This window comes from Piliocolobus tephrosceles, chromosome 14, assembly GCF_002776525.5.
Source record: "Piliocolobus tephrosceles isolate RC106 chromosome 14, ASM277652v3, whole genome shotgun sequence".
NCBI classification, from domain to species: domain Eukaryota; kingdom Metazoa; phylum Chordata; class Mammalia; order Primates; family Cercopithecidae; genus Piliocolobus; species Piliocolobus tephrosceles.
The window spans coordinates 109,535,034-109,548,108 of record NC_045447.1 but is presented as its reverse complement, the minus strand read 5'-3'; the positions used below and the strand labels follow the sequence as shown (position 1 = coordinate 109,548,108).

Sequence of the window (13,075 nt, the reverse complement as noted above, 5' to 3'; positions counted from 1 at the left end):
CTCCACCTCCAGCACCCCCAACAGCCTGATTGGAGCTTCCTTCAACCTCCCTCCTCCCTTAAACCCAAGTTCTTTAGCTGCACAGCAAACATTTCAACTTTCAACCTAGTTACTAGGGCTGCTGGGCTGCTCTTAGGGTGCCCTCTGCTGGCCACACATGGAAGCAGGTGTAAAAGTCTTAACACACATCTTTCTTTAGGAATTCAAGAATAAAAATTAAAGATAAAAAAATAAAATTGGAAGAAAGAAAGAATTAGTTTGTGTTTGTTTTACTTAGCATCTTTGGTCTCTGGGATTCAAAAAGTATGTTGATGCAACAGGAGGTAGTTAAGAAAAGTCTGGATGGCTGGGTGCAGTGGCTCAAACCTGTAATCCCAGCACTTTGGGAGGCCGAGGCAGGTAGATCACCTGAGGCCAGGAGTTCAAGACCAATCTGGCCAACTGGTGAAACCCAGTCGCTACTAAACACACACACACACACACACACACAAGCCAGGCATGGTGGCGTACACCTGTGATCCCAGCTACTTGGGAGGCTGAGACACGAGAATCACTTGAACCTGGGAGTTCAAGACTGCAGTGAGCCGAGATCATGCCACTGCACTCCAGCCTGGGAGACAGAGCAAGACCTTGTCTCAAAAAAAAAAAAAAAAAATTGGGGGGAGCTCCTAGGTTACACTCCAGAAGCCTTTTAATTATTTTATCTTACTAATTTATTTGCGCTTGTAGACACAGAATTTTGCCATGTTGCCATGCCCGGCCCTCCAGAAGCCTCTTAAAAGCACATTGAAGGCTGCGCACAGTGGCTCACGCCTGTAATCCCCACACTTTAGGAGGCCAAGGTGGGAGGATCACTTGAGTTTGGGAGTTCGAGACCAGCCTGGGCAACAGGGCACGACTCTGTCTCTACAAAAACTATTTAAAATTTGGCAGGCTAATTTTTTGGTAATGGTCCCAGCTCCTCAGGAGGCTGAGGTGGGAGGATCGCTTGAGCCTGGAAGGTGGAGATTGCAGTGAGCCGAGATCACGCCACTGCACTACAGCCTGGAAGACACAGTGAGACCCTGTCTCAAAAATAATAATAATAAAATAAATTTAAAAGCATATTGAAACAGTAAAGAACTCCTACAACTCAGCAACAATAAAACAAACAACTTGATTAAGAAATGGGCAATGGACTTGAATAGACATTTATTTAAGAAGATAAACAAATGGCCAACAAGTACATGAAAAAATGCTCAACACCACTAATCAATTAATTAAGGAAACACAAATCAAAACCAAAACACAGCCAGGCAGGTGAGCCTAGAGTCCCAGCTACTCCAGAGGCTGAGGTAGGAGGATAACTTGTGCCCAAGAGCTGCAGACCACCCTCGGCAACACAGTGAGACCCCATCTCTAAAAACAAAATAAAATAAAAATAAATTTTTTTGAACATCCATTATGATGGCTACTAGTAAAAATGAAACAGGAAATAACAAATATTATTGAGGTTGTGGAGAAATTGGAACCCTTGATGGCAGGAATGTAAAATGGTGCAGCCACTATAGAAAACAGCAGAGCAATTCCTCAAAAAATTAAAAATAGAATGACCTCAGAATCCAGCTATTCTACTTCTAGGCATATATCTAAAAAAACTGAAAGCAGAGTCTTGAAGACATATGTGTACACCCATATAAATAGCAGCATTATGCATAATAGCCAAATGGTGGAAGCAAGCCAAGTGTCCATCAGCAGACGACTGGATAACAGATGCAGCAAACCCACACCACACATTCAGACCTAAGGAAGGACACTCTGCATGCTACAACGCGGACGAACGTTGGCGATGTGATGCTAAGTGAATAAACCTGTCACAAAAACACCAATACTATATGATTCTACTTACATAAGGGATCTTGAATAGTCAAACTCACAAAGACAGCAGAGTGGGGGTTGCCAGGGGCCGGGGGGACGGGGAAATGGGGAGTTCTAGTTTCATGGGTGCAGAGTTTCAGTTTTGCAAGATGAAAAACCTCTGGAGGTAGGTTGTACAATCAGTATGCTTACTCCTGCCGGACTGTGTGCACTTACAAATGGTTAGATGGTAAATTCTGTCGTGTACTTTACCACAATTTTAAAAATGTTTTTTTTTTGAGACAAGGTCTCACCCTGTCACTGAGGCTGGTGTGCAGTGGCGTGATCACAGCTCACTGCAGCCTCAACCTCCCAGGCTCAAGCAATCCTCCCACCTCAGCCTCCCCCGGAGCTGGGATCAGAGGTGTGCGCCACCATGCCTGGCTAATTTTTTTTTGAAGAGATGGTGTTTCACCATGTTGCCTGGGCTGGTCTCAAACTCCTGGGCCCAAGCGATTTTCCCACTTCAGCCTCCCAAAGTGCTGGGATTACAGGCGTGAGCCACCGCACCCAGCCACATAAAAATCCACACAATGATTCCTTCCTGTGCTGGCCTGCTCCAGATCTGGCTCAGCTTCTCGAAACTCAGAAAGTTGCCGCTCGCAAGAATTTAGAGATCTACTTGAATTTTACAGATCAAAATACTAGAGGCCACGACAGGCGAAGTGACTTGGGAAAGGTCTCCCGAGTTTAATAGTAGAGACAAGATTAGTTAGTCTGGCTCCTGACTCCCAGACGGGGGCTTTACCCTGCACTCCCAATTCCAGGGGGGACACCCATTTCCACAGGGTGGGAAAAGTCACCCTATCCATTCGGGCCTCCTTCCCATACACCAGGGGTTGGAGGTAGGTGAGCATGTGAGGAAATGCACCTTTGGTAAAAGCTCCTGAACAAACCTGGAGGGAGATGAGAAGAAACAAACAGGTCAGCGCTTAAATGCTAACAGGACTACCCGGGCGCAGTGGCTCACGCCTGTGATCCCAACACTTTAGGAGGCCAAGGTGGGCAGATCACCTGAGGTCAGGAGTTCAAGACTAGCCTGGCCAACATGACGGCCAAACCTCGTCTCTACTAAAAATACAAAAATTAGCAGGACGTGGTGGCAGATGCCTGTAATCCCAGCTACTCGGGAGGCTGAAGCAAGAGAATCACCTGAACCCAGGTGGCAGAGGCTGCAGTGAGTCGAGATTGCGCCACTGCATTCCAGCCTGGGGGATAGAATGAGACTCTTGTCTCAAAAAAACAAAAAACAAACAACAACAACAAAAAAAAACAGGATAAAGCCTGAGTATTTTTTTTCCCCAATGAGTTACTTTGTAGCTTTCCCCAACCTGGAGTCATAAAGGACTTTGGAATTGTCCCTTCAAGGTGACACATTCTGCTACATTGTGAATGACGGACACTGTTTTCTGCCTCCAATAATACCACATGATGAGGCATACATAGAAGTGATTTTTTATTTACTTCGATGATTAGGAAGAGATACTAACATAGCTTTCATCAAAGCTAACAAATTACTGGCAGTTAACTAATTTTATTAGAATAAAGACGACTGTTTAAACTGCAACAACTGGCCCTTTGCTTTGGCTGGGACCTTGCGAATCACGGCCAAGGTGCTGATCAGAAAACAGTCACAATTACATCAACCTCCTGCCCGCACATGGCACAGAGATGCCACGAAGGCCCCGCAGGTCCCCAGAAGAGCAGCTGGGGCTCCACCTACCGAGTCCCAGTGGCTTATTTTGAAGATTTGCTTTTCACCGGTAAGGCGTGGCCCAGGTACATTTCTCGGGACTGCCATTGGCTCATCGTGCATGCATATGAGGTAGTTCTCTTTGCATTTTGCAGATGCTCTCACTTGCCCAGGGGGTGGATGTCACGGATCTGAAACCTCTGGCTTCACATTCCCACTGGGAATACCCCCAGCCCCAGTCACAAGTCAGCCTCCAATCCTGCCGCAGACTCTAGCTCTTCAAATCCAAACGAATGTTTTCCTCATCCACAGGTTTCGGTTTTAACTGGCTGCTCAGTGTTAAAAAGGAATATCTCAAGCCCCCTGCCATGCTGAAAGGAGAAAAAAAAAAGTGAAAATAAATGACTGGGAATTTCCCAGGGGCTCCAGCAGCAGTTGCCGGCGTTTTTATCAACACAGCCTGCTTCATGCAGAGGGAATTATTCCAATATCTGTGTTTCTCCTCAAGTTTGTGGACTGCTTGATGAGAACGTCCCCTCTTATTTACAAGCCTTTGGAGGCAGAAAAAGAGTCATCAAATCTAATGCAGAACCTCAGAGAGAAAAATAAGCACTTGGTTTTTACTGAATAAACTACATACCCTTAGCCTTAAATAGTACCCCACTGCTGAGACCCCAAACGCCTTTCTAAGCTGGGTTAGTCCACACCCCCTGCTTGCCGAGCCTGGTGGTCACAAAGTTAACAGCCTCCACTTCACAGAAGGAGAGCAGAGAACGCAGGGCCTTCTGTGAGGAAGACAGGAGTTAAATTCCGATCCCAGTCCCGCAAACTGTCATCACACATGTCCCCACGGATCTGCATGAGGACGAGCCCAGGGATGAAGTAAAATTATCTTAGAAATTAGAATGTCGAAACGCCTCCTGGCTTAACATGAAAGACTTCTCTAGGCTCTTTTGCTTATTACATATTAATTGAACTGTTTAAGGTTCTTGTTTTCCCAAAGCGAGTCCATTAAAAATTCCCACTCACCAAATATTTAATCCTACAAAGTTTAACAAAGAGAAAATGTAGTCTCCGCCGATTAACATCCCAATGTAGGCAACGGATACATTCTGCAGAAAAAGAGAGAGGACTTGTCATTTTAATAGTAAAATGTTTAGGGGAAAATATAAATAGTAAAACCTGAAACTAGACATTTTAGTTACTTTGCAAAGAGACTTGTACATAGGGATATTCACAGGGGGCTGAAAAAAATAAAAACCGTTACAGGCCAGGAATGATGGCTCATGCCTATAATCCCAATACTCTGGGAGGCCAAAGTCAAAGGATCACTTGAGCCCAGGAGTTGAAGACCAGCTGAGGCAACACAGTGAGATCCCATCTCTACAAAAACTTTTTGAAAGTAGCCGGACATGGTGGCACATGCCTGTAATCCCACAGGGACTGAAGTGGGAGGACTGCTTGAGCCCAGGAGGTCAAGGCTGCAGTGAGCTACATGCCACTGTACTCCAGCCTGGGCAACAGAGCAAGACCCTGCCTCAGAAAAATAAATAAGCCATTACATATGGGGTTTACTAAATGCAGTAAATTATGGTCTGATGACAACAGAAAATTGCGTTATTCTCTCCCCTGTTACAGCTGGCATGCAGGCGAAAGAGGAAGAGTGGGGCTATCATCAGCTTGCCAGATCCTAACTCTTTACTATCATTGGGTAGTGAGGTTTTCCAGGGCTTTTTCTTCTTCTTCTTCTTTTTTTTTTTTTTTTAGACAGAGTCTCGCTCTCTTGCCCAGGCTGGAGTGCAGTGACACAATCTCAGCTCACTGCAACCTTTGCCTCCCAGGTTCAAGAGATTCTCCAGTCCAGACTCCCAAGTAGCTGGGACTACAGGGCGCCCACCACCACACCTGGCTCATTTTTGTAGTTTTAGTAGAGATGGGGTTTTGCCATATTGGCCAGGCTGGTCTCTAATTCCTGACCTCAGGTGATCTGCCTGCCTCGGCCTCTTGAAGTGCTGGGATTACAGGCATGAGCCACTGTGCCTGGCCTGTTTTTCTTTTTTTTTTTTTTTTTCAACCCTGGGCACTGCAGATTGTGCAGTGTGACACTACACTGCAATCTGTGGGCACACCAGGGCCAAGTAGTGAGTTAATTATCTTGATCATAAACGTGAGCAGAGTGGAGACAGTCAAAAACTTCCAGGCCATGCTCTGCCCAGCGCATTCTAGGAGACCTCTGGGCAGCCAAGGGACAGGTGAATTCTTGAAGCAGGCAGTGTTTTCAAACACTCTAGGACTTCGTGTGAATAGAAAAACAAAGCAATTATGGAATCCAGAACACCTCTCCCTCTATGCATTCACGTGCGTGTGTATTCAGATGCATCCACACATCCAAACACCCACACACCAACCCACAAGCTCACCAACCTCACCATACAGCACGCACCTCCACAAGGGCTCCACTTCTCAGTGGGCAGGTTCTCCCAGAAAACCAAATTATGGATCACGAGGTGTCTTATTAATCATTGATACTTGGGTTTTGTTTTGTTTTTTTAGCTTTTCACTTCATTTTCCCAGACCCACCCCTCCAAGCCACCCCCAACTTAAAAGTTATAATTTGTCTCTCCTTTATAAATTAGCAATCTGTCCCTCTATTCTATGCAGTAGATTAGAAGAAGTAAGATGGGGCCGGGCTCAGTGGCTCATGCCTGTAATCCCAGCACTTTGGGAGGCTGAGGTGGGTGGATCACGAGGTCAGGAGTTCAAGACCAGCCTGGCCAACATGGTGAAACCCAGTCTCTACCAAAAATATAACAAATTAGCCAGCTGTGGTGGCGGGTGCCTGTAATCCCAGCTACTCGGGAGGCTGAGGCAGGAGAACTGCTTGAACCAGGGAGGTGGGTGCAGTGAGCCAAGATTGCACCACTGCACTCCAGCCTGGATGACAGAACGAGACTCTGTCTCAAAAAAGAAAAAGAAGAAGTAAGATGGGATCACAGAGGCCCAGCTGAAAAGGTCACAGCCCTCATTCTTACACCACCACCATCACAACCAACAAAATCAAATCCGGCCTCCAGCGGAAAATCTGGATTCACAGTCCATTCCTTGACTCAGTTGTTCCTTCCAAGGCTCCATCCACTCACCTTGATGGCTCCAACCACTGCTGTCGTCAAGGCTGAATTGTAATAGCTGCACAGAACCGTGGAGTACATCAGCAGAAACCTGCGACAAGGAAGCAGACATTGGAGTGTGCGTCTCACTACGCTGGGGAATAATAAATAGGTTAAGGCCAGCGGTGACCCCCACACAAGCACTTTAAGCAAAGAAAAAAGAAACACATATCATAAAGGTTTTGTAACCCACACCTTAAGGTATCTTGCTATTGGTCTTATGACAGGAAAATGGTCCAGCTGTGAATTAGCTAAACCTTCTACTTAAGGTATCCTTCTCATTTTCTCTGTACATTTCCCCTGAGTGTTTCCACAACCTGGGGGTAAGAGGAACAAGGTTTAATGACCTGAAATCTCTCATTTATCAGCATGTTAAATGAAGTTAAGACTTCGAGTTTTTTGTTTTTGTTTTTGTTTTTGTTTTTGAGACGGAGTCTCGCTCTGTCGCCCAGGCTGGAGTGCAGTGGCGCGATCTCAGCTCACTGCAAGCTCCGCCTCCCGGGTTCCCACCATTCTCCTGCCTCAGCCTCCCGAGTAGCTGGGACTATACGCGCCTGCCACCGCGCCCGGCTAATTATTTTGTATTTTTAGTAGAGACGGGGTTTCACCATGTTAGCCAGGATGGTCTTGATCTCCTGACCTCAGGTGATCCACCCGCCTTGGCCTCCCAAAGTGCTGGGATTACAGGTGTGAGCCACCACGCCTGGCCGACTTTGAGTTTTTAATCCTCTGTGCATCAGAATCACCTGTTGCACCTTTTTTTTTTTTTTTTTTTTTTGGTAGGGACGGAGTCTCACTCTGTCAACCAGGCTGGAGTGCAGTGGCGCAATCTCGGCTCACTGCAACCTCCACCCCTAGGTTCCAGCAATTCTCCTGCCTCAGCCTTCCAAGGAGCTGGGCCAACAGGCTCATGCTGCCACGCCCAGCTAATTTTTTTTGTATTTTAGTAGAGATGGGGTTTCACCGTGTTGCCCAGGCTGGTTTTGAACTCCTGAGCTCAGGCAATCCGCCCGCCTTGGCCTCCCATAATGCTAGGATTACAGGCGTGAGCCACCATGCCCAGTCTGCCTGCTGCACTTCCAACACACAATGAACGATGCCTGGCAGAGGTTCTGCTTCATATGGTTTGAGGTGGGGCCCTGACCACGCACGAGATGAAAGATCCTCAGGTGATTCTGACCTGCAGCCAGCGAGGAGGACCCCTGGTATCGGAAGAGAAAATCAGCTGAGCGATTGCTGCCTTCAGACAGAGGACATTGAAACAGATGCCATGTGTGGATAAGGCTACTGTACCTGTTACCAAAGTTAACTCAGGCACTTAACATGACCGTAGGTATTGATACTTACTTGCTAATAAAATGACACAGCCTTGTGAACGAGCACCCGACAAGAAAACACATACACAGGTAAAGAATGCCAAATCCAGTCAGGTAAAGAGGTGAGCTAATTCCAGTCAAGCCGTGATGGAAATTAGCTGCAACCTCACCTAAGCTGCAACTCAGATCAGATGATGAAATGTTGAAAGGAAATACAAACCAGCTGAGAAAGAAACATGGACGGTACAGGGAGAGCATAAGGTGTGTGAGATTTGAAAAGCTAAATCCCAGGTCAGGTTGGACACGGTAGCTCATGCCCATAATCCCAGCACTTTAGGAGGCGGAGGTGGGTGAATCGCCTGAGGTCAGGAGTTCCAGACCAGCCTGGCCAACATGGTGAAACCCTCTCTACTAAAAACACAAAAATTAGCCGGACATGGCGGCACATGCCTGTCATCCCAGCTACTCGGGAGGATGAGGCAGCAGAATTGCTTGAACCTGGGAGGCGGAGCTGAGCTCATACCACTGCTCTCCAGCCTGGGTGACAGGGTGAGACTCCGTCCCAATTAATTAATTAATTAGTCCCAGGTTGAAGGCAGGAGCTTGGATTCCCCATTGACAGAAGCAAACTCAATCTAGCAAAGGGCTCAGTGCACCTGCGCTTGGGTAAGCACAGAATTTATTGAATTCTAGAATCCTGCTAGAATTTAACACTCGGTCTTGGTCCTGGGCTAAATCTCTGGTGGAGATCACGGTCACAGATCTTCAACATGATAACCTCTGTTGGCCTGAGTGTGTTTATTACTAAAGGTGGTAGAGGGAAAAAATCAGAATATCAAGCTTTACAAGTTGAAGAATAAACTTAATTTTAAACTTAAATTTTGTAATCTTTGGAATACTGTGTGCACTGTAATTAAAACAATTTGAAAAGTTAAAGAAACTCTTGGTTCTAATTTGAAATATATAATTGATGTTAGACTTACAATTTTAATTTGAAAGAAGAGTGTTGAAGTCTCATCAGAATTTGAATTTTTTTTTCTTTTTTTGAGATGGAGTCTCACTCTGTGGCCAGGCTGGAGTGCAGTGGTGGATCTTGGCTCACTGCAACCTCCGCCTCCCGGGTTCAAGCAATTCTCCTGCCTCAGCCTCCCAAGTAGCTGGGACTACAGGCGAGCGCCACCACACCCAGCTAATTTTTGTACTTTTAGTAGAGTCGGGGTTTCACCATGTTGGCCAGAATGGTCTCGATCTCTTGACCTCGTGATCTGCCCGCCTTGGCCCCCCAAAGTGCTGGGATTACAGGTGTCAGCCACCGTGCCCGGCCTGAAAGTTTTTTAAGAAGCTGATTTACCCCATTTCTAAATTTGGTTTATTAGATTTCAAACAGTTGCTTAAGTACAGAAAGCAATCTACTAGCTTTGTTAATTGGCCTCAGGGGTTGGAACTGCTGAAGAAAAAGTAGGCAGCTCCCATTTGTAAAAGCAGTTGAAAATGCTTAAATTATTTTAATTCACTAAGCTGTAAATGGAACTGATTTACAGTACATTGTTTAGGGGATTTTAATCAGTTAAACTTGAGTTAATAAACCATTTATCAACGAAAATAAATGTTCTTTTATAGAAAAATTGTTAGCCTTATAAATAAGGCAATAATATTTGTAAGTTGAACTTTAAGCTTAAGAAAAAAATATAAGTTTCGGCCGGGCGCAGTGGCTCACGCCTGTAATCCCAGCACTTTGGGAGGCCAAGGGAGGCAGAGAGTGAGACGATCCTGGCCAACACAGTGAAACCCTGTTTCTACTAAAACTACAAAAAAATTAGCCGGGCGTGGTGGCAGGCACCTGTAGTCTCAGCTAGTCGGGGGGCTGAGGCAGGAGAATCGCTTGAGCCCAAGAGGCAGAGGTTGCAGTGAGCCGGGATCTCACCACTGTACTTTAGCCTGGAGGACAAAGCGAGACTCCATCTCAAAAAAAAAAAGAAAATCCAAGTTTCTCAAATTGTTATAATTTTAATAAATCTAACATTAATTTAGATTCCCTGGAGCTATAAATAATCCTATTTATGCACAAAATGAAAAAATTTGAAAAAGGCCGGGCGCGGTGGCTCAAGCCTGTAATCCCAGCACTTTGGGAGGCCGAGACGGGTGGATCACGAGGTCAGGAGATCGAGACCATCCTGGCTAACACGGTGAAACCCTGTCTCTACTAAAAAAATACAAAAAACGAGCCGGGCGAGGTGGCGGGCGCCTGTAGTCCCAGCTACTCCGGAGGCTGAGGCCGGAGAATGGCGTAAACCCGGGAGGCGGAGCTTGCAGTGAGCTGAGAGCCGGCCACTGTACTCCAGCCTGGGTGACAGAGCGAGACTCCGTCTCAAAAAAAAAAAAAAAAGAAAACTCAAACTAATGCCACTGAGTGCCTGCTCTGCCAGGCCCTGGCCGTTGGAGGGGACCATCCCATTCACAGCACCTGCCCCGGAGCCGCTCAGACCCAGCTCAGAGGAGAGAGCTGCACAGCAGTGGGAGCACAGCACAGGGCCCAGCCCAACGCAGGGGCAAGAGAGGAGCCTCCTGCAGGCCGCATACGCACCAGCCAGCCTTCAACCAAGGACAGCATGGATGTTCTTTATTTCCACTTTTGCTTTAAAATTCCAACCCCAGGGTTCCAGTCATGCAACATTTTCTCCATCCTACATTTTTTTTTCTTAAAAAAGGGTTGGGGGGAACCTTATCTCTTGACGAGATCTGCCTGTATTACCCAGGTGGGACATGAACCCCACCTGTCTTCCAAGCAGCTGGGCTTACAGATGTTTGCCATCACGCCGGCTCCATCGCAGTGAAACCACCTCAGCCTGCATTCCGAATCAGAAGACATCACGGATCTAAGATCCCAGCACCCACCTATCACGAGTGTGGGTGACAAGGACATCACTCACCAGCCGGGCTGCGCCAGGGAGGAGACCCCTCCCTAACATTCTGGAGTGAGCCTCAGTGAGCAGCCATCCTCCTCAGCAACAGATAGGCGGCTAGACAGAAGAGCTGCACTTCTGTTTTCTTTTCTGTTTTTTAAAGACAGGGTCTCTCTCTTTTGTCCAGGCTGGAGTGCAGTGGTGTGATCATGGTTCACTGCAGCCTCCACCTCCCAGGCTCAAGCAATCCTCCCACTTCGGCCTCTCAAGTAGCTGGAACTACAGGTACACATCACTAAACCTGGCTAATTTTTAAATTTTTCTAGATACAGAGTCTTGCTATCTTGCGCAGGCTGGTCTGGAACTCTGTGGCTCAAGCAATCCTCCCTCCCCAGCCTCCCAAAGTGCTGGGACTATAGGCATTAGCTGCACTCCCAGCTTGCACTTCTTAATATACCCGCTAGATGTCCCCAGAGAGGGCAAATATAGAACCATTGGGCTCAAAGTAGTAGTATATTACGTTTTTTAAAAGAATCTATTTCTATATGCAGAAAAACACTTGTATAGTTCTTTGGCCAAAACCAAGACTATGAACTAAAAGAACCTTCGTTAACTCAGTACTCAGTACAAGAGAAACCACACCCCTTTTAATCCTGAAAATATCAACCTCCACATGACTAGCTTTGGTTTTACTATCTGTAGATTAAAAAAATACAACAATATTTAAAAGTATGGCTGAATTCTTAGTAACCTTTTTTTCCATTCTATATATTTTTTAGACAGGGTCTCACTCTGTCACTCAGGCTGGAGTACAGTGGCACAATCACAACTCACTGGGCTCAGATGAGCCCAGTCTCTACCTGGGCTCAGGTAGATCTTCTTCTGGGCTCAGGTGATCCTCCCACCTCAGCCTCCCAAAGTGCTGGGATTACAGGTGTGAGCCACCATGCCCAGCCCGCTCTGTATTTTGAAGTCATGATATTATCAGTGTACATTTGAAACATAACAGCACATACATCTGATGCACATTTATTCAGACAACACAGGCCAGCCGAGTGCTCTGCTTCTAGGGCCCCCAGGGTGGAAGTGCCCAAGTAGAAACTCCTGGACCAGAACCTCTGCTCAAAGGCTTCTTCTTCCTGTTCTAAAAACAGCACAAAAATAACTGCCTTACCCAACACTGTGGCAGTCACAAACAAAACTCAAATGACCTAGTTTACACCTTGTTACTGATTACCGTTCCCTGCCCCAACAAATACAGAAACTCAACACAAACGTTGAAATATTCACAGGCCACTTTTGCATTCCTTCCACCATCCACAACGGTACCCGAGCACATCATTCTTTTATAATTCCAGATTTCAAAGAATTCCAAGGAACCTCATCCTCATCATCTCCGGGAAGAACTCACTCCTAAGAACTCATAGAGGGCCAGCCCAGGCAACGTGGTGAAACTCCATCTCTACTAAACATACAAAAATTAGCTGGGCCTGGTGGCTGGAACCTATAATCTCAGCTACTCAGGAGGCTGAGGCAGGAGAATCGCTTGAACCCAGGAGGCAGAGGTTGCAGTGAGATGAAATCGCGTCACTGCATTCCAGCCTGGGCAGAGTGAGACTCCATCTCAAAAAAAAAAAAAAAAAAAAAAAAGATGTTATTTATATCTTTTAAGGGACAGAAATTCTATAGCATTGAATAATTTGGCAGGAGAGATTTACATATATACACACCCACATATACATATACACTTATATATATATAAATACATACTTTTTTATATATATACTTTTTTTAGAGACAGGTTCTCCCTCTGTTGCCCAGGTTGGAGTGCAGTGGTGCCATCATAGCTCACTGCAGCCTCAAACTCCTGGGCTCAAGCAATCCTCCTGCCTCACCCTCCTGAGTAGCTGGAACTGCAAGAACATGCCACCATATCTGCCTAACTTTTTTCTGTAGAAATGAGTTCTCATATGTTGCCCAGGCTGGTCTCAAACTCCTGGCCTCAAGTCATCTTCCCACCTCAGCCTCCCAAACAAAGCGTTGGGGCTACAGGCATGAGCCACTGTGTCCAGTCTAGATTTCTTATATTTCTCACCTGCA

At 46.3% G+C, this 13,075-nt stretch overlaps 1 protein-coding gene across 2 annotated transcripts in view; it reads right to left on the bottom strand.

Moving 5' to 3' along the window:
* Positions 1–3,335: 3,335 nt before the first annotated feature.
* Positions 3,336–13,075, bottom strand: part of SLC35D2 (solute carrier family 35 member D2) — a 62,035-nt gene continuing 52,295 nt past the window's right edge. For both annotated transcript variants that reach the window (XM_026446822.1, XM_026446823.2), the window contains 3 exons: positions 6,730–6,808; positions 4,619–4,701; positions 3,336–3,960 (listed from right to left, as the gene is read on the bottom strand). In XM_026446822.1, coding sequence (XP_026302607.1) covers positions 3,861–3,960; positions 4,619–4,701; positions 6,730–6,808 — 262 coding nt within the window. In that variant the 3' untranslated portion in view covers positions 3,336–3,860. The remainder of the gene's footprint in view (positions 3,961–4,618; positions 4,702–6,729; positions 6,809–13,075) is intronic.